The sequence below is a fragment of the Cebus imitator genome, unplaced genomic scaffold (assembly GCF_001604975.1).
Source record: "Cebus imitator isolate Cc_AM_T3 unplaced genomic scaffold, Cebus_imitator-1.0 Scaffold70, whole genome shotgun sequence".
Lineage (NCBI taxonomy): Eukaryota > Metazoa > Chordata > Mammalia > Primates > Cebidae > Cebus > Cebus imitator.
Genome location: NW_016107385.1, coordinates 3,534,324 through 3,558,925, shown reverse-complemented (window position 1 = coordinate 3,558,925; position 24,602 = coordinate 3,534,324). Strand labels below are relative to the sequence as shown.

Genomic DNA, 24,602 nt, shown 5'->3' with positions numbered 1-24,602 from the left:
GGAGGCTGAGGTGGGAGAATTGCATGAACCGAGGAGGTGGGCATTGCATTGAGCTCAGATCGTGCCACTGCACCCCCGCCCAGGCAACAAAATGAGAATTTGTCTAAAAAATTTTTTTTCCATTAATTAATTTATATTTATATATATATATATACATACGCGTACACCTTAAATATAAACTGTTCAGGCTTTTCTTCCGTAACTTCTAGTAAGTTCGTTATGTTTTACTTGTTTTAGCAGGACAAATGGTGGCTAGTGATTCATTTAGTTAGTGGTGATTGCAGCATAGTGTGCCTCAAGTATTCTGGGAAGTTTAATTCTCTCTTCTCTGGCATAATGGCTCTCACTGATTTTATTACTTTTTGTTTAAATGGTTATCTCCTTAATATGAAGGGGGTTTTTTGGTATCTTTTTTGGTTTTTTTTGTTGTTGTTGTTACCGAGTCTCACTCTGTCGCCCAGTCTGGAGTGCAGAGGCTCAATCTTGGCTCACTGCAACCTCCGTTTCCTGGGTTCTAGTGATTCTCCTGCCTCAGCCTCCCGAGCAGCTGGGATTACAGGTACGCAATACCACACCCAGTTAATTTTTGTATTTTTAGTAGAGATGAGGGTTCACCATGTTGGCCAGGCTGGTCTTGAACTCCTAATCTCAGGTGATCCACCCACCTTGTCCCCCTAAAAGTGCTTGCATTACAGGCATAAGCCAATGCACCTGGTTGAAGATGTTTTTATGATATGATTTTTTTTGTGCTAGAGGTGAATGTTTCTGTTTTCTTTCTCTTTTCCTTCATTTTGGAGACAGGGTTCTTGCTCTGTCACCAGGCTAGAGTGTAGTAGCACAATCTTGACATACTGCACCCTTTACCTCCTAGCTCCAAGTGATTCTCCTGCCTCAGCCTCCCAAGTAGCTGGGATTACAGGGATGTGCCACCACACCTGGCTATTTTTTTGTATTTTTTTGTAGAGGCAAGGTTTCACCATGTTGGCCAGGCTGTTCTGGCCGGAACTCCTGGCCTCAATTGATCTGCCCGTCTCAGCCTCCCAAAGTGATGGGATTACAAGCATGAGCCGCTATGCCCAGACAAGCTGAATGTTTTTTTCGTTTTTTGTTTTTTTGAGACAGAGTCTCACTCCGTTGCCCAGGCTGGAGTGCAATGGCACTATATCCGCTCACTGTAACCTCCATCTCCCGGATTCAAGCGATTCTTCTGCCTCAGCCTCCCAAGTAGCTGGGATTACAGGCATGCGTCACCATGCCCAGCTAATTTTTTTTCTATTTTTAGTAGAGACTGGATTTCACCATATTGGCCAGCCTGGTCTCAAATTCCTGACCTCAGGTGATCCACCCACTTCAGTCTCCCAAAGTGCTGGGATTACAGGCATGAGCCACTGCACCCAGCGAATGTTTTTTAATACTGATAGGAACTTTGCAGAGGATTTTAGTTTTCATAGTAGCAAACCATATAATGTGAAATAATTTATAGAAGAAAAATATGAAACTGCTTTATCTGCAAGTAGGAAAGAACTGTTTCTAAAATGATAAAGATTTGCAAAAGGTTTATGTTTATGAGAGAAAATTCTTGGATCATTCCTTACTGCTATGAACGATCGATCCTCAAACCTCCATGGAGCACTGAATAAGCGTGTCTGCTGTGGTTTATTTCAGATGGTTAGCTCTTTTCCTGTCTCTGAAAGCCTCCTACAGGCTCCATCAGCTACGCTCCTGGGGAGAGCCAGAAGGGGAGAACCAGCAGAGATACCTGAGAAACAAGGATTTCCTTCTTGGGGTTAATTTGCCACTCTCCTTTCCAAACCTTTGCAGTTGCCCTTTGTTAAAGGTAAGCAATTATTTGAGCATAAATTACCTATTTAGTATCTTCTTTCCTTTTGCTTGAATCAGTAAAAATAATAATAAAAATAATAAAGTAAACAGAGCCAAAGAGTTCCTAGAAGAGTGGGTGGTGCAGTCTATTGAGTTCTAACTGAATTTGCATTTTGTATATATATTTTTGCGTGCATTTATATTTTCAAAATGTATATTTTTTAAAATAACTTTACTGTGAAGTCCACAGATCTTAAGTGTACAGCTCTGTGAATTTATATATGTGTATACACTTATTTAACAACCACCTAGATCAAGATATAGAAAGAACACTTCCAACTCCCTCAGGCTCCTTTGCAGTTAATACCTCTAGTTTAGAAAAAAACAAACCAACAAGTAAGGGTAATTGCCATTCTGCTTCTGTCACCATAGATTATTTTTGTCTGTTTGTGAGCTTATGTGAATGGAATTATCTTATAATCTTTTTTATAATCTTTTCTATATAATCTTTTGTAACTGGGATTTTTCACTCAGTATTATTTATGAGATTTGTCCATGTTGTATAAAGTATTCTTTTTTATGGCTATGAAGTATTACATTGTCTAAATAGACCACAGTTTATTAATCTGTTCTACTGTGGTAGATATTTTGATTATTTCCGTTTCTAAGCTATGATGAGTAAAACTCCTATGCACATTTGTGTACATGTTATTTGATGAATGCAAACACTACTTTCTTCGGAGTTTATGTCCGGGAATGGAATTGCTGTACCACCAAGTATATCTGTGTTTGATACATGTTGCCAAACATTTTTCCAAAATGGTTTTATAAATTTACATTTGCATCTGCAGTGTGTCTGAGATTTGCTGTTATTCACCATCCTCCACTACACCTGGGAATGACAGTCTGTTTTGTTTTGTGTGTGTGTGTGTGTGTGTGTGTGTGTCTCCTTATGAATAATCATTTCTTATAATTTTAATTATTTTTTTTTGAATGTGTAGTGGCATCTCATTGTGATCTTAAATTGTATTTCCATGTAATGTAATGATGTTGTGTATGGTTTCATACAGTTTTTGGCCCTTACAGGATAGTAAATGACAAGGTGAAATTATAGAATTGACATTATATATGTAGGTCCAGGTCATATGGAGCCTCAGAATTCCCAAGGGTTTGGACTTTATTCTGAGTGAAATGAGTAATACTAGAGAGTTTTGAGGAGTGATAGTTTGGTTGTTACAGTCCTTCGGCTAGATTAAAGGTTAGAAACTAGGTCATTTTCCTTGTATCCTATAGAAAACTTTACGAGGTAGTTTGATATGAAATGAAGGACATTTTTTGGAATGGAATTAGATTACTAATTCCTTTTCTCAACCCCTAAATTTGGTAATATATGTTACTACTGTAATACATTTTTACCAGTTCTGCTTTTTGTACAAAAAGCACCAGTCTTCCAAGGGATTGTGTTGCCCTATCATATAGACAGCTGCATTTTTCTTAATGCTAGAGCTATGTATCACTCATTTGTATTAGTCTCTGTTTTCTGAAAATATTGTCATATGTTGCAGAGTGTCTGCTTTGTGAGGTCCTTAATGTCAGTTAGAATTGCCCGACAAATGCAGGTGTACGTCGTATGCTTTATGGGAAACTTGCCATAACATCTGAGTTTACCATTTGAAAGATTCACTTCCATTTACTCTTTTTAATTTTATCCCATGTTGTGGATAGACATTTGTTTTTAAAGTGGTTTAGAGTATGCACTGGATTAATGAGCCAGCGGGCCGTGGAGAACTGAAAGCATATCATATATGTGTGGAGACAATGTTCTGCTTTCAATGTCATCATCCGTATCTCCAACGTATGTATGTATATTGAAATATCAACCAAGTAGTATATTTTGCTAGAGCTTATTTTTCTCTTAATTAATTATAAGACTGTCATCCAGACATGGTGGCTCATGCCGGTAATCCCAGCATTTTTTGAGGCCGAGGTGGGCAGATCCATTGAGGTCAGGAGTTCAAGACCAGCCTGACCAATATAGTGAAACCCTGTCTCTACTAAAAATACAAAAATTAGCTGGGTGTGGTGGCACACGCCTGTAGTCCCAGCTACTCGGGAGGCTGAGAAATGAGAATTATTTGAACCTGGGAGGCTGAGGTTCCAGTGAGGGCAGATCCTGCCACTGGACTCCAACCTGGGCGACAGAGCAAGACTCAAATCTTTAAAAAAAAATAAAGACTGTCAATTTTAAAAGATCTCTGCTTTCAGGGCCTCGAGTGTTGGTTGGTTTGGGCTTGTAATCCTAGCACTTAGGAAAGCCAAAGTGGGAGGATCGTTTGAGCCCAGGAGTTCAAGACCAGCCTAGGCAATATAGTGAGACCCCATATCTATTAAAAACAATTCAAAAATGAGGCCGGGTGCGGTGGCTCATGCCTGTAATCCTGGCACTTTGGGAGGCTGAGGTGGGCAGATACCTTGAGGCCAGGAGTTTGAGACCAGCTTGGCCAACATGGTGAAACCCTGTCTCTACTATAAATACAAAAAAAAAGATTAGCCAGTTGTGGTGGCACATGCCTGTAATCTCAGTTACTTGGGAGCCTGAGGCAGGAGAATTGCTTGAACCCGGAAGCAGAGGTTACAATGAGCTGAGATTATGCAACTGCACTCCAGCCTGGGCGGCAGAGCGAGACCATGTCTCAAAAAAAAAAAGAAAGAAATCTTCGCTTTCACCCAAGCAAAATGATCCTAAGATGTTACCCAGTCTTAAAGATTAGCCTAAGTTTTGAATAAAGAACTAGAAGTTCCAAATATAACAATTAACAACAATGTAGGTGCTAGGCATGGTGGCTCATGCCTGTAATTCCAGCATTTTGGTAGACTGAGGCAGGATGATGGCTTGAGCCCAGGAGTTCAAGACCAACCTGACCAACACAACAAAACCCTGTCTCTACCAAAAAAATGCAAAAATTTGCCAAGCATGATGCCGTATAACTGTAGTCTCAGCTATTTGGGAAGCTGAGGTGGAAGGGTCGCCTGAGCCTGGGAGGTTGAGGCTGCAGTAAACCGTGATCCCACCACTGCACTCTGACCTGGGTAACAGAGCGAGACCCTCTACGTCTTTGCAAGAATATGGTATTGTCTGTCTCTTCGTTTAAAGTTTGTTGAGTGGTAGTGTCTCATTGTGTCTTAAAGTTGAATTTCTCTTGTGAAAATGATATTGTATACCTTTTCTGGTGTTTATTGGCCATTTGGATAACTGCCTTTATGAAATGCTTGTTCAGAACTGTTGCTGTTTTTCCATTGGGTTGACTGTATTTTTCTTATGATTTGTAGCTCTTTGTATATTACAAATAGCTTCTACTCTATAACTTTCTTTTCATTGGTACCCTCTGCAGCCCTCCCTTTTTATTGAAACAGGATCTGGCTTGTTCTGTTGCCTAGGCTGGAGTGTAGTGTACTGATACAGTCATAGCTCAGGATTAGGCTTAGGTTTAGGTTAGGTTTGCTGTGTTGTTGTGGTTGGCCTTGAACTCTGGCCTCAAATAATCCTCTGGCCTCAGCCTCCCAGTGTGCTGGGACTTGGTCATGACCCACTGCACCCAGCCTTAGTGGTGTCTTCTGATGAATAGTTACCAGTTTTTGTGTCCTGTTTAAGAATTATTTGCCTCCACTAAGTTCATGAAGATAATTCTATTTCTCTCTATATCCCATTTATTGAAAAGACCTTTCTTACTGGACTGTAGCATCACTTTTGTCAAATAGGTGTCTATATATGTGTTATTCAGTTTCTGAACTCTGTTCTGTTCTTTTAACCCATTTGACTATCCTCAAACCATTGCCACTCTTTGTTAATAACTACAGCTTCATAGTAAGTCTTGATAATTGGTGCACAGGTCCTCTAGCTTTGTTTTTCTTCTGGATAATTTTGGCTGTTCTTAGACCTTGGTATATTTATGTAAATTTTAGAATTTGGCTTATAAATCTTATTTTATCATATTTTCTTTCCCTTTTTTAGGTAGCAGCAGGGTCTCACTATGTTATATCCAGGTTGGTCTTGAACTCCTAAGCTCAAGCAATTCTCCCACCTTGGCCTTCCAAAGTGCTGGAGTGCAATGGCACGATACCAGTTCACTGCAACCTCTGCCTCCTGGGTTCAAGTTATTCCCCTCCCTTAGCCTCCCAAATAGCTGGGATTACAGGCATCCGCCACCACACCCAGCTAATTTTTGTAATTTTATTAGAGAGGTGGCATCTTGCCATATTGGCTAGACTGGTTTCAAACTCCTGACCTCAAGTAATCTGCCTTCCTTAGTCACCCAAAGTTCTGGGATTACAGGTGTGAGCCACTGCACCTGGCCAAAACCAATTTAAATGTTTGGACATTTTATGCAATTAATCGATTTGTCTTTGTGGTCTGGCTATTTTCAGTACCTTTAAGGTTAAGTGTTTGCTGAATGACTTAGTGAATAATGGCACATTATATTAATACACCAATATATTAATACCAATATTGGTACATTGGTACTATTCCTTGGAACATTGTGTGTATTAATCTGAGGGAAGGTCTTCTAGCCTAAAATTACAAGTATGCAATTTTGTGACGATCTCTAACTTCTCCTAGGGGTTTAGGGGAAGTAAACCCCTAGGAGAAGTTAGAGCTTCTAACTTCTGGGATAGGTAACCCGATACTTTATTGATCTAATTGCAGTTAGTTATTTTTGCCCTGCATTTGATCTGAGAACTGGAGGTGATATTCCCTGGGTAGTAAGGAACAAGGGAGAGAAATGAATCTATAGAAACTACAATAGAAATTGCTAATGAGTTCAACTGTGGATTTTAGCCCCTGTAGTAGTAGTTATACCTATATAACTTGTTATCCTAAAACCTAGAGATTAAAACAGTAAACACTCGATATCTCACAGTTTTTGTTGGCCAGGAACTGGGGAGGAGCTTAGCTAGGTGGTTCTGTTTTTTTCTTTTTGAGAGAGTCGCACTTTGTTGCCCAGGCTGGAGTGCTGTGGTGTAATCTTAGCTCACTGCAACCTCTGCCTCCAGGGTTTCAGTGATTTTCCTGCCTCAGCCTACTGAGTAGTTGGGATTACAGGTGTGGGCCATCATGCCCAGCTAATTTTTTATTTATTTTTTAGTAGAGATGGGGTTTCACCATGTTGGCCAGGCTGGTCTTGAATTCCTGGCATCAAGTGATCTGTCCACTTTGGACTCCCAAAGTGCTCAGATTACAGGTGTGAGCTAACGTGCCTGGCCATTTTTTTTTTTTTAAGAGAGCTAGTCTTTCTCTGTCACCTAGGCAAGAGTGTAGTGGTATAGTCGTGGCTCACTGCAGCCTCCACCTCTGTGGCTCAAGCAGTCCTCCCATCTCAGCCTCCCAAGTGTCTGGGACTACAGACACATGCCACTACACCCAACTAATTTTCAGATTTTATTTTTTTTTAAAGAGATGGGTTTCAGTATGTTGCCCAGGCTGATCTTGAACTCCTAGTCTCAAGTGACTCCCCTGCCTCAGTCTCCCAAAGTGCTGGTATTAGGTGTAAGCCATTGCCCCTGGCGAAATAATTTGTGACCATATCTTAAAACTACCACAGCCCCTTACTGGCAAGGCTAATCCCATTATATCAGATATAATTTGTTGTACTTTTTTTTTGTTAATTGTTGAAATTTATTTTGAATTTTCTGTTCTGAGATTTTGGCTTAGACTGTAAATGGATGACTGTTACACTAGTTCTTAACCAGTTTTTCAATTAGAAAGGATTTTGGACTCTCTCCTTGTACTCTATGTTACTCATGTTTCTTCACAGCAAATGTTAGCTGAGAAAGACACTAACTATAGTTTAATAACGAGATTTCATTTTCAGCAAGAGTTTCGCTCTTGTTGCCCAGGCTGGAGTGCAATGGCATGATCTCGGCTCACTGCAACCTCTGCCTCCTGGGTTCAAGCGATTCTCCTGCCTCAGCCTCCCGAGTAGCTGGGATCATGTGCATGCACCACAAAATACAAAATTAGCCACCATGCCTGGCTAATTCTGTATTTTTAGTAGAGACAGGATTTCACCATGTTGCCCAGGCCGGTCTCAAACTCCTGACCTTAGGTGATCCACCTGCATCGGCCTCCCAAAGTGCTGGGATTATAGGCCTGAGCCATTGTGCCCAGCTGGGTCAAAACTTTCATAAATTCGTTCTCACACACCTCCCCTGCACTGTGGTACCTCTGGCCAGAGTTATTTTCTTGTACTGTTTTATAGTAGATAAAAAGTGTAAATCTTATATATGTGATTTTGTTTGTTTATTTGTTTGTTTTGAGACAGGGTCTCACTCTTACCCAGGCTGGAGTACAGTGGCTTGATCCCAGCTCACTGCATCCTTGATTTCCCAGACTCAAACAATCCTCCTACCTCAGCCTCCTGAGTAGCTGGGACTACAGGTGTGCACCACCATGCCTGGCTAATTTTTATATTTTTTGTAAAGACAGAGTTCACTGGATTGCCCAGGCTATATGATTTTTTTTTTTTAATCTTGTTTTGCTTAGCTGGATGTGGTGGTTCATGATACTGAAGGAAGCTGAGTTGGGAGGATCACTTGAGCCCAGGAATTTGAGACTACAGTGAGCTGTGGTCACACTACTGCACCCCAGCCCGGGTGACGAGACTGTCACAAAAAAAATAAAAGTCCGATTCAGGCAGCAGAGATATAAAAAGAAAATCTTGTTTTGCTTAGAAGAATAAAGACAAAAAAAGAGAGCCTTGTAGTAAATATATCATTTAGTTACCTTCCTTAGGGCAGAACAGATTTGAGTCTATTCCAATTAAATGTCATTTTAAAAATTGAAAATGGTGGTTGGCAGACATGGTGTACAGTACCAGTATTGATTCTGTCTCCTATCCATCACTTTGAAACTGTTGTCATGGTAATGGTCTACTTATGCGTCGTATGTGTTGAAAGTTGGTTGTTTTTTGAGACAAAGTCTCACTCTGTCACCCAGGCTGGAGTGCATTGGCATGGCCTCAGCTCACTGCAACCTCCACCTCCCTGGTTCAAGCAATTTTCCTACCTCATCTCCCTGAGTACCTGGGATTACAGGCAGGTGCCACCACACACGGCTAATTTTTGTATTTTTAGTAGAGACGAGATTTCACTGTGTTGGCCAGGCTGGTCTCAAACTCCTGACCTTGTGATCCACCCTCCTCAGCCTCCCAAAGTGCTGAGATTATAGGCGTGAGCCACCACACCTGGCCTGAAAGTTTTATGTAGTCTACAGCTCTGGTAAGTCAAGTAACTCATAGAAATTGGGAGCATTTCAGATTTTGCAATTTAAAATACACAAAGGTTCTAAACATAGAGTTGTTTTGAAAGGAGTGACATGTGTTGAAGTTTTAAACACTATTCTGTATTAAATCCTTAGAGTTTTTTGACGGGCTATTGATGAAGATTCACCCAAACAGGAAGTTTACAAAAACTCTTGCACTAAATGTTGATTTTCAGCTACAGTATCTATATCTGTCATCATTTCCTGAGATTGTGAATGCTGCAAATGCCCCTTGTGGATAGCGCTGGGAAACTATTGTGTTTCTCTGCGTTTATTTTCCCCCTTTTTGTTTGGATGCTTAAAATATCCGCGAAAATAGAATCCATGTAATCTAAGAGTTGATTTGTCAACATTGTGCTGTTTCATTTAAAGTGAGACTTTTTCCTGTGTATCTAAATTTGATATGTTCTTTAAGAAAAGATGTATAAAGCTAATTTTGAGTAATGGAGACCTAAATTTTTAACAGAAGTATTCTTTTAATTTGAAACAAAACATGGAGAGTAAAGCATGACCTCTTATTAAATGAGTACATCTAGGTCTGAGGGAAAAACATGTATGTGTTTTCTGTGCTATGCTGAGGCAAGGAGTTTGCAGTTGTGGCGTCTGTCATCCTGGGCTACTTATTTTCACTTGAGACTTTATGGTGCCAAAAGAGTCTTTAGAAAAGCCTAACTTCACTACTGTGTGCATGTCGTAGTCCTACCAGCATGACACACACAGCTGCCAGTGCTTCCAGGGTAATGAGACTTTCAAGAGCATGAGAAAGGGACAAAAGAATAGCAAAATGTGTAACCATGTGAAAACCAAGTCAAATCCCCCATAGTATGCCTTTCTATCTGACTGCCTCCCTCTCTCCCTCCCTCCCTCCCTCCCTTCCTTCTTTCATTCTCCTTCCTCCCCTTCCTACCCTCCTTCTCTCTTTTCCTCCCTCCTTCCCTCTCTCTTTTCTTTCCCTTCCTTTCCTTCTTTCTTTCTCTCTCTTCCCTTCTCTTTCTCTTTTCTTCTTTCTTTCATGGCCAAGCTAAACTAAAGAAGTAATGAACATACTTTCTTTCCTATTCACAATATTGCTTAAGGTATTCTTTGTATTCTTCTATGTCAGGCATACATTTTTCTGTGTCTAGCAATGTCTACCAGTTCATGCCGCTACGTGAAAGGAAATTGGAATTTCCTGGAATCAGAAAGCTATACATCACCTTGGCTTAGCAACTTCAGTGAGAATACAGTCTTAACCCAGCTCATAAAAAATAAGTGAATGTTGGTGGGGCGTGGTGGCTCATGCCTATAATCCCAGAACTTTGGGAGATTAAGGAGCAGAGATCACTTGTGGCCAGGAATTCGAGACAAGCCTGGCCAACATGACAACATCCAACCTCTACTCAAAACACAAAAATTAACCAGGTGTGGTGGTGTGCACCTGTAGGCCCAGCTACTCAGGAGACTGAGGTGGGAGAATCACTTGAACCCAGGAAGGCGGAGGTTGCAGTGAGCTGAGATTGCACCACTGCACTCTAGCCTGAGTGACAGAGAGAGACTCTGTCTCAAAAAATATATGAATGAATCTTGATTTGGGAATGACCATCCCTGGGAATAGAATTACTGCTAGTCAGGCTTTTTCCAAAAGGTAATAACAAATAATTTGCTTTGTTAAGAAGAACTCCCTATGGTGAGTTGTATTCTTTTCTTAGTAATAACTACAGTGTTGAAGAGAAGATAATTGGAGGAAACATTCACTCTTTTATTTTCTACCTTTACATTATTGGAATAAAGTAAGAAGCAGGTTTCTGTTGAATTTTGCCATTTGAGAGTACTCAAAATGAAAATGAATTAATGCAGTCCCTGACAGAGACATTAGTTACTGGTCTGTAGAAGTTAGTAACAATTCAGAGGTCTTTAAGTTCCTACTGCCGCTGTCTCAGCCATCTGCCCAGGAATGGTCTGAGTGACAGTTTGTGTGCCCCAGCTGGCAGCCCTGAATTACTACTTAGCTGGCCAGGATGTGCAGAACTTGCTAGACTTGTCATCTCTCCACCCCAGTGAGGAAGTAAGATGGACTATTGCTGATGTCAGAAATGCACTTTCAGGAAACAAACAAAAAACATAGCTACATCTTTTTACCTTTTTATCTCCTAAGAATTCAGTATTGGAAGAACAGGCCAATACCCAGCCTACTAATCTTTGTAGTGATCCTCGTGTTAGACATTCAGGTGATAATAGGCATAAGCATGTAGAGAGATGAATGAACTTCAAGGTAGATACCACCCAAAATCAAGATGGAAACACAGATGTTACTGAAAAACTGTCTGAAGGTTAAAATTCTTCTTTGGGTAATGACAGGGACCAACCTCAACATCTAGAGAAAAAGCCAAACATAGCTACATGGGCCTAGCATTATATCAAATGTTATAAAGACTTCTGTAGTCTGTAATTAGAAACCACTGAAAGACAGCTCAGGTATCCTGGAAAACAGCTATAGTCTTCAAATTGTTCATGACATTTATTTAGAAGATACCGATTGGTTCATGGAAACAGATAATAATGCATATTTCCTACTAGACATCTTGAGACCACTGCTTTCAAACTGTGACCCTTAAGAACCCATTTCCTTACAGAGATTTAAGCTCTGTGGAAAACAAAGCTGTGTAAGTGGAAGAGCAGGATATGAGCTGAACAAATTATCCTCAGAGTGATTTGGTACTGGTAATGTAACAATTATTCTCTTACATAGGTTCCAGGTTACTGTTCTGATCTTGCTGTTTGTATTCTTGACCTTACAACAGTGTGTAAATTAGACTGACTTGTATGTTATCTTCATCTACATGGTTATTTTGGTCATTAACCTGCCTTATTGAGGTATCAGTAAAACAAATAAGAATACAGATCCAAAGATAAAATGTATAACATAAGAAGGAACTACTGCATCTCTGTTATAGAACACCATGTCCCACTAGGGAATTATTTGTATATGAACATTTCATATTTAAAATCTCTCATATGACTGGCCGTAACCTGAAGCTTTAACATGAGCTATGAAGTCTGTTAAAATACATTTTTTTTTTTGAGACAGAATTTTGTTCTTGTTACCCAGGCTGGAGTGCAGTGGTGTGATCTCAGCTCATTGCAACCTATGCCTCCTGGGTTCAAGCCATTCTCCTGCCTCAGCCTCCCAAGTAGCTGGGATTACAGGTGCCGCCGCCATGCCCAGCTAATTTTTATATTTTTAGTAGAGACAGGGTTTTGCCATGTTGGCCAGGCTCGTCTCAAACTCCTGACCTCAAGTGATCCACCTAATGTTGATCCCGGCCTAAAATACATTTTTGATACAGTAACATAAGTGAACAATAAATATATTTCAAATGGTTGTCAGATAGAGGTACTAAAGAGATACGATTTCCTGTTATTGACCACTTGTATTAACTCTGAATAAATTAATAAGAAAACAAATGATGCCAAACTGCTTTAAAGAAAAATTTAGAAGGAAATTGCCAGGCGCCGTGACTCACACCTGTAACCCCAGCACTTTGGGAAGCCGAGGCAGGTGGATCACCTGAGATCAGGAGTTTGAGATCAGCCTGGCCAACATAGTGAAACCCCGTGTCTACCAAAAATACAAAAAGTAGCTGGATGTGGTGGTGCATGCCTGTAGTCCCTGCTATTTGGGAGGCTGAGGCATGAGAATGGCTTGAACCTGGGAGATGGAGGTGAGCTGAGATTGTGCCACTGCTCCAACCTGGGCAACAGAGCAAGACTCTATCATAAAAAAAAAAAAAAAAAAAAAAAAAAAAAAAAAAAAAAAAAAAAAAAAAAAAAAAGAAAGAGAAAAAGAGAGAAAAATTTAGAAGGAACTTGTGTTGGTCATCATTGTTTTCAACTCAAGACATGAGTTTGCATCCACACTACAACAGATGAACCAAACTTCCCCTGACATTCCCATACAAGTGTTTTGTCAAATGAAGTTTTATTTTGCCTGTTTTTGATTAACAATATCTCTTCTAGAAAAGGGTAGAATTAGAAACGATAGTTGTTTAAGGTATACTAATAAAACCACATTTTGAAATTAACATGGGCTTCAGCTGTATGAAATACTTGGTTCTCATTAGTGGTTGTTTATTCGAATTAATAGTATTTGCAGGGAAGAAAGGTCTTAAAGTTAGATGTTTAATATGTGGCATTTTCTTACATTTTGTCTACATTAAAGATAATTATCATTGGCACTAATTTACATTTTTATTTTGCAGTCTCTTGTTTTCAGCAGCCACTGTAAAGCAGTGAGTGGCTACTCAGACCAGATCGTCCATCAGCAGAGATCAGCTACCTCCTCGCTGCGTCGCTGCCTGCCCACTGAGCTGCCGTCTTTTTTGTGTGTGGCCAGCCCACGAGTAAGTCCCCCAGGAGGGAAGAGATGAAATATTTGGTAATAGGAGGAATAAACCAAATTTTAAGGGATTTATTTCTTAAACAGAATTGTTTTAAGCCATTTGGCCTTTAAGAAACATATAAATTCTAGTATTTTAGAAAGTGTGCATTTGTGATTCTGGCCTTCCCCAGATAACACTTAAAGTCACCTTCATTTGTTGATTTAAGAGTAATTATATGGTAGATAGCTTCTTTTTATTCAGCCAGGGGCTCCATAGTGAGAATAAGCCATCTGTCAGGTAGAATATATATCACCCAACAGTAGGGTCAAGGGAGAGAGAGCCATTTGTCACCTGTGTTGAGGTTTTTGAGGGTTTTAATAGGAGGGGGTCAGATTGGTAAGGACAGTGGCGGGGGTGGGGAGATTTGATCTGGTCATATCACCTCAGTACAGTCTCCAAATAACAAAAGGAAATATAACACTCTAACATCAAGAACCTTCTCATTGTGTTTTCTTGCTTTTGTAAGCAGCCTTACTTGGACTATCATTCACATGTCTGTTCCATCTGAAAAGAGTTGTGTCTTTGCTGTTCAGCATTCGTCCACTGTTATTTGCAGACTGTGGTTAGTTTCTGTTGTGGTTTTAACTTTGAGCAGTTGTCTGCTTCCTTCCTAATGCCCTGTTTATCAAATAGAGCACTCTTGCCATTGCTGACAGGCATTGCTGCAAAGACTCTAATTGGCACACTGAGATTGTTTACTTTGTCTACATCTTCCATCCTCTTTTTTTTTTTTTTTTTTTCCCTGAGACGGGGTCTGTTTCTTGTTGCCCATGCTGGAGTGCAATGGCNTTTTTTTTTTTTTTTCCCTGAGACGGGGGTTCATTCTTGTTGCCCATGCTGGAGTGCAATGGCACGATCTCGGCTCACCACAACCTCTGCCTCCCAGATTGAAGGAATTCTCCTGCCTCAGCCTCCTGAGTAGCTGGGATTACAGATACTGGCATGTGCCACCATGCCTAGCTAATTTTTTATATTTTTAGTAGAGATGGGGTTTCTCCTGTTGTTCAGGCCGGTCTCGAACTCCTGACCTCAGGTGATCCACCCACCTCAGCCTCCCAAAGTGCTGGGATTACAGGTATGAGCCACCGCGCCCAGCCCTATCCTCTTTTTTTTATCCATGTTGATCAGAGCCAGAGAAAAGATCTACAAAAAAGGGAAATACTTGAACTGTGGCCAGATTCTGTGGTTAGAGCAAAGAACGAATTTCGGTCTTTCGAATTTGTTTCCTTTTGCTCCCAGAGGAACTTTCAGTTAGTCAGGAAACTCTAAAAGGTTGACATTTTTTTACCCTTCTATGTTTTTCTCTTGTTTCTCCACTCATCTTAGCAAGCATATTTTTTTGTTTGTATATTTGTTTGTTTTAATGTTTTTGAGACAGGGTCTCTGTCACCCAACCTGGGGTGCAGTGGCATGATATCAACTCGCTGCAACCTCGACCTCCTGGGCTCAAGTGATCCTCCCACCTTAGTCTCCCAAGTAGATGGGACCACAGGTGTACACCACCACTCTTGGCTGCTTTTTAAATTTTTTGTAGAGATGAGGTTTTACCATGTTGCCCACACTGTTCTTGAACTCCTGAGTTCAAATGATCCGCCCACCTCGGCCTCCCAAAGTGCTGGGATCACAGGCGTGAGCCACCGTGCCCGGCCTGTTTCACATTTCTATTCAAAGAAGAAGGAGCCTTTTCTATCTTCCTTGTTAATATTTTTCTACCATTATTTTTTATCAGCTTGAGGTCTTTTTTCAGTTTATCAAAAGACAGAATCTGACAGGGGACCCCTAAAAAGATGATGAATCCTGTTGACTGAATATCTGCCTAGGTTTCTTTCTGCTGCTCCTGTGCTATATGAATTTAATTCCCTTACCACTGTCAACTTTGTTTGGTTTATATTGGCTCTCCAGAAAGTATTTGGATTTTGTACATATCCTGTTCTTCCAAAGTATTCTTGGTCTTAGAAGCTTAAGTTGATGCAGGGAAATGGACTTTTTCTAGGAAGCACTTAAAGCCAAGTGCTTCCATAGAAGGCAGTCTTCAGTCTTTCATGGTTGCGTGGTTGGTTTTGTTCTCTTAGTATGACAGATTAATACCAAGAGACATAATAAGAGGAAGTTTAGGTTTCTGAGAGTGCCATATTAAGTCTTTTTAACTTCTCCTGTTCCCAATGTTTTTTTTTTTTTTTTTTTGGTGGTGGTGGTGGTTGTTTGAGATGGAGTCTCACTTTATCACCCAGGCTGGAGTGCAGTGACACAATCTTGGTTGACTACAACCTTCGCCTCCCAGGTTCAAGCGATTCTTGTGCCTGAGCCTCCCAAGTAGCTGGGATTACAGGCATATGCCATCACGCCCAGCTAATTTTTGTGTTTTTAGTAGAGACAGGGTTTCACCATTTTGTTAGGCAGGGCTGAAACGCTTGACCTCATGTGATTCCCCTGTTTCAGCCTCCCAGAGTGCTGGGATTATAGGCCTGAGCTATCAGGACTGGTCTGTTCCCAGTATTTTAAAGAGCCAGTAAAGATGAGCCTTCTTGGCCTGTAATTGTATTTATATGTTGACATGAATATTCTTCATTTGTGACCACTAGGAGCTCCCCAAATCTCTATAGCCTACCACTCTCAAGAATAGTCCCACTCCCTCACACATGCATGCCCCGTCTATACTACTTCAGTATTGTTTTTAGAGGAGCCAGAACTCCCAGCTAACATACCTGCTGCTGCTGTTTCTCTAACGAAAAGTAAATGTAGCTTGAGGAAAATTCTAATAGCTGTAAACATGTGTTGGCAAGCAAGGAGCAGGAAAAAACTTTAATCATTTGCCTAAAGGCTGCTCCTTTCCCACTTCCCCTCCCCACTTTTTGTAGAGTTTCTTTACATAGCATGTGCTAAACCTGAAAATGGGAGTAAGTATACCATGATTAGGAGGACAGGAAGAAGAGTTTAGATATTTGTGAATATTTCATACACAAATACACATCTTTTACCTTTCAGAACAGTCCTAGGGATTCAGATCAGTGAATAAGGCAAAATTTCATGAGATACCTTAATTATCTTATATTGACTTCTAACCCACATTTGTACTGGGGAGAGAGAAACTCATGTCCTTTGAAACCTAAACCCTGGCCTTGAATTAGGCCAATTAATTTTTCTGACACATGCTATGAAAACTTTAGGGTCACTTCAGGAAGAACGGTGCCATTATGGAAGGAATTATAAGAGCTCTTTATCGTTAGCTGAGGAAATAATTTTGCAGGGTTAATAAATTAAGACTCTGGGAATTCTTCTTACTAAAATACTGCAGCGCTTGGAGCGGTTACGCTTCCTTCAGCTAGAACAGGAACATACATGTCCTCTGGAAGGACGCGCTGAATGCTTAAGGAGGCAACCTCTGAAGGTACCGTAGTTTCAGAGATAAATGAAGCAAGAAAAAGGTCAGCTCACGTAGGATGAGAGGGAGTATGCATTTTTCATGGGGAGGGAAGAATTCTATGTCATGCTTCATCTCCCCCTGCTTCTGATCAAATCAGAAGGCCACTTGGGGTTAGCAGAAGAGAGAGAGGCTATGTGGGATACAGCTGACTTAGAAGTCAGGATTTATTCTAAGTAGGTTGGACATTTTTGCCCTCTTTTGTACCTTACAAGTACATTGCTTACATACTTACAGCATGACACTGTATGATTCTGCATATATTAATATGTTGATCCTGGGCTTCTGGCCAAAGAAGCCTCTCAAAACATTGAAAAATATTTCACTAAGAACAGTGTCTTGCAAACCTCTCAGCATTCAGTCCTGGACCTGGAAGGATATCATCAAAATGGAAATTGAAAAATATATCACAGTTTATAACTGGAAAAAGATGTTTTGTTTTTAAACTATAAGAGTGCCTAGAAATGAATCCCAGACAGAAAAAACGTTCTTCCTGTGTCTCTATTCTTTCATGCTGAGATTCTAGCTTTTGACTTTTCATCTCGAGAATATGAATCCAGAGTCTTTACGTATCATTCCAATATAAGTTCTGATTTCTTTTGTATTAGTGGCAAAAATGAGTAAGTTGGAAGCAAGAAAACAAGTTCCTCCTTTTTTTAACTTTTTTTTTGTTTTTGTTTTTTTGAGATAGAGTCTTACTCTGTTGCCCAGGCTGGAGTGCAGTGGCACAATCTTGGCTGATTGCAACCTTTGCCTCCTAGGTTCAAGCCATTCTTGTGCCTCAGCCTCCCAACCATCTGGGATTACAGGTGCACACCACCATGCCAGGCTGATTTATGTGTTTTTCGTAGTGATGGGATTTCAACTGTTGGCCAGGCTATTCGCGAACTCCTGATCTCAAGCGATCCACCTCCTCGGTCTCCCAAAGTGCTGGCATTACAGGCGTGAGCCACCATGCCTGGCCAAAAACAAGCTCCTTGTGAAGAAGATAAAGGTGATAGGAGTTTCTAGTACTGTTTGGATAAACTATTTTTGTTGTGAACTGGTTTTGGAACTCCAGGCCCAGTTTGCTGTGACCCTCTGTAGTTTTGCATCTGGACCATAGATGGCACTGCTCCCTAGCAAACTCAGTTCAGCTTCATCTGCAAGCCAGAGTATTCTCTGGTTATTGGTAAATGATGCTCTTTCTGTCACATTGGTACCCTCCAGAAGCACCTGCAGCCCCATGGTCAGCTAGCTGTTTATATGCCTCAAGGCAGTATTTTTCAGGGTTCAGCTTGAGCTGCTGGGGTGCTTGTGAAAAACATAGATCCTCCCACAGTTCTTCTGGATCAAAATTACACTTTTAATCCACTTCGAAGGAGGTCCGTATGCATACGAAAACTTGACAGCCATTTCCCTAAAGCTTGATCAATGTGAAAATAGAAAAGTTAATAGCAAGATCCTGTTCCCTCGGTGCCTAACTTCCGCAAAATAATAGAACTACCTAACGAGATAAAGCCAGTGTTTTATGTTCTGATCTCTCCTATACCATGGCCCTTCCTTCTGATACCATTTCTCCCCATGTCTTAGTCTAGCTCTAGGGTTCTTCTGAGCAATTCTTATGCAGATTGAGTATCTCTTATCTAATCATGCCAAACTCAGAATGCTCCATTGAGCATTTCTTTTAAGCATCATGTAGGCACTCATGTAAATTTTAGATTTTGGAGCATTTTGGATTTTGGATTTTAGATTTTCAGATTAGGGATATTCAACCTGAAATGGGCTTTCAGCATTTTTGTCAGCACGGGCTTGACAGATAATCACATTTTAACAAAATCTAGCCTTGTCATCTTCAACATACTCCTTACCAGATGACGTCACAACTATCTGAAAACTGCCTATTAGAGTAGGAATAAACCTATATAGCCAAAGAAGGATAAAATCTGTTTCTGAATTGGCAGGAGCCCTGTACTTCATTGAGTGAGCAGCAGCTGAGTGTTGTTTGGTTACACCTTGTGGTGAGATAGGAATTTGTGTATAGCCTTTGGCCTAGCCCGGAAATGAATCTGCTACTCTCTGGTAATTGCTTCCTTACCCTCCCCACTCCCTCTTCCCCAGTTTATGAACTGAAAGAAAGTTTCTCTTTCATTTGGGTTTATCAGTCAGCAACCTGGTCAGGGAACAGGAGAAAACTGTTGATAAACTTGGGAACTTTGCCATAAAAGTATTAAAGATGGCTTCAAATATGCCAGGCCAATATTTTTTAGTTTTTAAATGATGTCTGACTAGCTGCCGCTCCCTTTCTGGCATCACCATCAGGCATATGGCTAAGAGAACTTTGCCAAGAACAATAGCAGTGAAGGGAGGTGGCAAAATGATCAGATATATATGCATGTAATAAAGTTATTGCTGACCTGGTATCCTGGTCTATCTGCAAAATCCAGCTCTCTTTGGATCTTTAGTTTGTTTGCAGGTTTCATGTTATAAGAGGTTGGCCTTTTATCTGGAAAAGCTCACTAAGTCATTCATTAGGGACAGCCTAGTGTGCCAGAAGAAATATTTAAAACCACTAGCCTAAGAACTATCCACATTAGTCTGATTTCAAAGTTGAAATTCCCAAAAGGTGTAGTGCATATGGACAATGTGAAAGAGTTATCTCCCGTGAATCTTTAACTGCAGGTTACCGCAGTGCCATTGGATTCTTACTGCAATGACCGAAGTGCAGAATATGAACGGCGAGTTCTGAAGGAAGGAGGGAGTCTGGCAGCCAAGGAGTGTTTGTTGAATGGGGCCCCTGAACTGGCTGCAGACTGGCTGAATCGGCGATCACAGTTCTTCCCAGAGCCAGCCGGAGGTCTGTGGAGCATCAGGCCTCAGAATGGCTGGTCTTTCATCAGGATTCCAGGTGAGTTCCAATTCTCTTGGAATATGTTCCTTGCTCTGGCAAGGGGAGAACCAGGGAGATGCTCCATGTGGTCCTTTCAGATATTTGGAATTTACTGTTCTTGAGGCTTCCATTTCCTCTTTTGTGTTTAGTAATTTATAGGTAAGAATATTAGTAATTTATGATGAGTAGAGAGATAAATGTTTTTAGATTTGTGCTTAAATACGTTTCTTTGACATGCTTACAGCTAAGAAAGGAATGCCACTCTTTTTTTAAAAAAAAAGGTAGAAATAAACTTAGTAGGAAAGGGTCTAGGTCAAATGCGTACGGTTGTCTTGTGCCATTGCCAGTGGAATGAATGAGAATGTCGTCACTCACAGAAAGCCTAGTTTAAGTAGCATAAACAGTGTCCTACATGAAGCACTAGAGATCTGAATGATAACAAGAGGAAAAACAGTACATTCTGTGCCAAAATACTAGCGGATTCCCAGATCCCCTAGGGTCAAAGTCGAGGGTTGAAAGGAAACTAGGTTTTCATGTTTGCTTTAGCGAGACTTCTTTTAAGGAAACTAAACACAGAAAATTCATAGACTCGCATTCTTTGCTTACATCTGCAGGCAAACTGAAATTGTGGTTTGGAGCTATAATATGAGTTTTAGTTGTCCAAATTCTGATATTTTGACTATATTCCTTTTACTGGCATGTCATGGAAATAAACTAGAGCTAAGCACTCAAAAGAGGTGTTTTTCTGTCTCTAAGGGATAGAATTCCAGTGGATTCTAGTGTCTAAGGCCTGGTTTTTCCATTTTATATTAACTTTGTCAAGTGTCAGGGGATTTGTGCCAGCCTGTTAGTAGCTTAGGAGTACTTTCAGATATCCAAGATGTTTTTCTGGGTATCTGAAAGCCGTATTACACATGGCCTTGTAGCTGACTTAAAGCACATGAAAGCAGTGAGTAGAAATATATTGTTTGAAAATCAGGGGGACAACGAAAGTTTAAAGCAAGCCAATCAGGAAACCACAGAATCCCAGACAAGAGACGAGCACGGTTATTGAAAGAAGCAAGACAGCACCTTATTTCTTTTTTCTCCCTTCTTCATTCTGGCTCCTAAGTTCCCATTACAGGAGTAGATGGCTTATTGCTGGCGTTGTGGGAATCTCTTGTGGCTTTTCCTGTTCTTTGAAAGAAAAATGGACCTTGTTTAAATAGCAGGAAGCGTCTGAGTTCTTTTTGCATCGATAAAAAGCACCAGCCTCACTGGCTGTTTACTGTGAGAACCAACCAGCTCCTCACCCCATTGTGCTCTGTAGACTAGCTGGGACAGGGCGGGGGTTGGGGGTGTCTCACTGGAACCCTTATTTCATCTCTCTTTCCTCTATACTTCTACATTTTCTCTTTCTCTAAGAAGGGTTGCTTCCTAATGCCTTGACAGACTGACCAAAATCTTCTGGGTTTCACACCTTGATTGCTTCACCATGGTTTCATCAGAAATCTTTAAAAGTCCCCTTTCCTTGGAAAAAGGAGATATAATTAATTTTTTGCCCTAATTTTACTGCCATAGGCTACATTCTTTTTATCTCTGAACAGGATCTTATAGTGTTGATGGTAAGAACCTATATCTAAATGAAGGCACTGTAAGATTATGCCATAGAATTGAAGGAAAGTTTGTAAGAGAGTAGGATAGGTTTGTTCATTTCAACATTTTTTAAGCTCCTGTTTTATTTTGTTTATTTCTAACGCCCAGTGATCCTTAAAGCTCCTGTTTTAAAGAAGGGGCTAGGCATAGGTTTGACTTAGCAGAATCAACTGGATTTCCAGGGAATTGTGTTCCTTCTGTCTCTATATCCTGCTTAGCAACAGATGGAGCTCTTGTCCAGTGCAACTTAAGTGGCTGCTAAAAACTTGGCTAATAAATGCCAGTCCCAGAAGTGATTCTAGTGTGTTCAGAGAAAGAAACCTGTTTTTCCTGCATATCTTACTAATGACAAACAGTAGAGACTGGTTTCCTCCATTTAGCATGCTCACCAGCAAATTAGATAGTGTTCACTGCTTAATAAGTCTTTTAAGGCTGTTTCTGAAGTGTTTTCTTCGTAGTCCTTTTCCTTCAGGGCAGTGTACAAAGAAGTCCAGTCCATCCACTTCTCCCTTCCCCAACTACAGGATAACAGGCTGACGGCAAGTACCACTTCTTGCTTCCTTTAGTCACATCAGATTTTTCTCTTTGTAAGTATATGCACATCTTCATGTCTGAGCTTTTCTAATCCTAAAAACAGTTCATTCTGATTAGCCAAGTAAAGTAGATGTGGGAAGCAGGACTGTTTGAAAACCATTGAGTCATGATTTTGAAATTAATTGAAGTTTCTCAAAATTCAGACATAAAACAAATTTGTGTATGCATTAATATTTGTGCTGATAGAGTATATCTAAATGGAGAAGGTAATAAGCAGGCTACAGAAATCTTAAGAACTTGCCCACTCTCACTCAAGGGCTAAAGAATATGTGGTGTTTTTTTTTTCACCTTGCTTTGCTTTTAATGAGAACAGAAAGAAATATAATATCTAAAGCTGATTGGTAGCTTTGTGGTGAATGTTTAGGAGCTATCAAAATCGAGAAACTCCAGGGAATGCAATTACTGGACAAGGGTAATTGTGTCAAGAATAAAACCTTAAAAGTTGTTATGAAAGCTTTACTGCCTGCTCAGACTTGGAATTTATATAGTACTCCTTGTCTGGTGCCAGGGAAAGGGCTTAGTCAGTTCTGTCCCAGCTGCAGTCATTTGATTGTGTTGGTAAGGAGACCAACAGAAAGAAGAGCATTTCAATAATCTAAACAGGACCAAACAAAGAGACTGAACAAAGGTGTGTGCCACAGCATCAGGGAGGGGGTAGTGGAAGGAGACATGGCCTGGCAGCATTCCGAAGGTGGGAAATGGCAGGCTGCAGTGCAGAGGAGTAAACAGCCAGGACCTGTGGCTTTGTAGCAGAAACAGAGTTGCTGATGATTTGTTATGGTGCTGTCAGCACATCCGTTCTTGTTCTTTGTATACAATAATTGTGCATTTGGCAAATTGTGGCAAGAACAGAGAATGACTTGAAAACTTTTGGATTGCTGTCAACAGTCAGACTCTAGTTCTGAAGAAAAGCCATAGGTTCAAACCCTGAAAACTGAGGAGGGACATTGTGTTTTTCCAAAGAGTTTTCTCTTTTACTTTTAGTTGTTAGTTGTCTATAATATCTCCGTCCTTTCTCTCTCCCTTTTTGTGTCCTATGGCCACTTCCACATATACTGTTACCCAATCCCTTAAGCCTAAACTCTTCCCCTCTTAATGGCAGCAGTTGTTCAGGGCATGTTTATGGACCAGTCTGCAAACAGGAAACCCTACTTCCTGAATATGATGGGAGTTAAATGATACTGACTGAATAAGATGAAAATTTGTGAGTTAAGTGTTCTTTAAAGATCTGTTGCTGAAATGCTTTTCTTGTGAGAAGAGGAAGGAGAAAGCACAAATTAGTGAGTAAGAGGAGCTTCATTGCAGAGAAACCCAAACTTTGTCTTTCTGAAAAGCCCTGTTGTCTTTATTGAATTAATATACAGCTAGTGTTAACAACATTTACCAGCCAACCTATTTGCAGTCCTCCAAGAGAGCTAGTTTTTGTTTGTTTGTTTGTTTGTTTTTAAGGGTAGTGGGGCTGGGTACTGTGGCTAATGCCTATAATTTCAGCACTTTAGGAGGCTGAGGCGGGAGGCACCCTTGAGGCCAGGAGTTCAAGACCAGGGCCTAGGTAATATGGCAATAACCTGCTCTACAAAACACAGAAACAAAATTAACAGGGTGTGGTAGCTCACCTGTAGTCCAAGCTACTCAGGAGACTGAAATGGGAGAATCACTTGAGCCTAGGAGGTTGAGACTGCAGTGAGCTGGGATTGCGCCACTGCATTCCAGCCTGGGTGACAGAGTGAGACCCTGTCTTGAAAAAGGGACAAAAAGAGAGTGATTATAAAGCTGTGTTTGTTTGCTTTTCTCCAAAGGCTGGTGGGATACATTCTCAGTGCTTTCAGGATGTAGACAATCACAGAACTAGCAGAAACAGTTATCTAGAGATAGGATGAACAAAGAAAAACAAAATTTTTAGGTCACTTAACAGCAGATTGACATAGATGTTACCCATAGATGTCCATGTATACCTGGTGTTCTCTGAGTAAGTATGTGGAACAGGGATACTTTTAAATGCCTTAAGAGCTCATGTCTGACTGGAAGTTGTCAGGGAATCTATACCTCCCCTCTTCGGGTATGTCTTCCCAGGGCACTGCTGGAGTCTTGATCTTTTCAGGGCTTTGGATTCGTCCTTTAGAGCACTTTCCTGATCTCATGATGATGGGCATCTTGGTTATAATAATTGTGGTTGCATACAGCTTTGCAGTGAGTGATTTTGTTGCTTCAATTAAATACAGTTTCCCCTTTCCCCCTTTTTCTTCTCCCCAGGCAAGGAGAGCCTCATCACTGACAGTGGAAAGCTGTATGCCCTTGATGTCCTGCTGACTCGGCTCAAGTCTCAAGGGCATAGGGTCCTTATCTACTCCCAGATGACCAGGATGATAGACCTGCTGGAGGTAGGAGAAGGAACCTTGGGGACCTAGGATACCTTGACATTTAATTTGTAGGAATCAGATGTCCATGACTAATGTCAGTCCTGCTTAATGGGAACCCCAAAACTCCCTTTTTTTTTTTGTTTTTCCTTTTTTTTTTTTTTTTTTT

At 40.7% G+C, this 24,602-nt stretch overlaps 1 protein-coding gene across 3 annotated transcripts in view; it reads left to right on the top strand.

Annotated features, from left to right (window-relative positions):
- The window catches only part of INO80 (INO80 complex ATPase subunit), a 131,931-nt gene that overhangs the window by 68,792 nt on the left and 38,537 nt on the right, over positions 1–24,602 (top strand). For all 3 annotated transcript variants that reach the window (XM_017530985.2, XM_017530984.2, XM_037739439.1), the window contains exons 24-27: positions 1,666–1,837; positions 13,378–13,518; positions 19,640–19,865; positions 24,330–24,457. In XM_017530985.2, the coding sequence (XP_017386474.1) occupies positions 1,666–1,837; positions 13,378–13,518; positions 19,640–19,865; positions 24,330–24,457 (667 nt within the window). The remainder of the gene's footprint in view (positions 1–1,665; positions 1,838–13,377; positions 13,519–19,639; positions 19,866–24,329; positions 24,458–24,602) is intronic.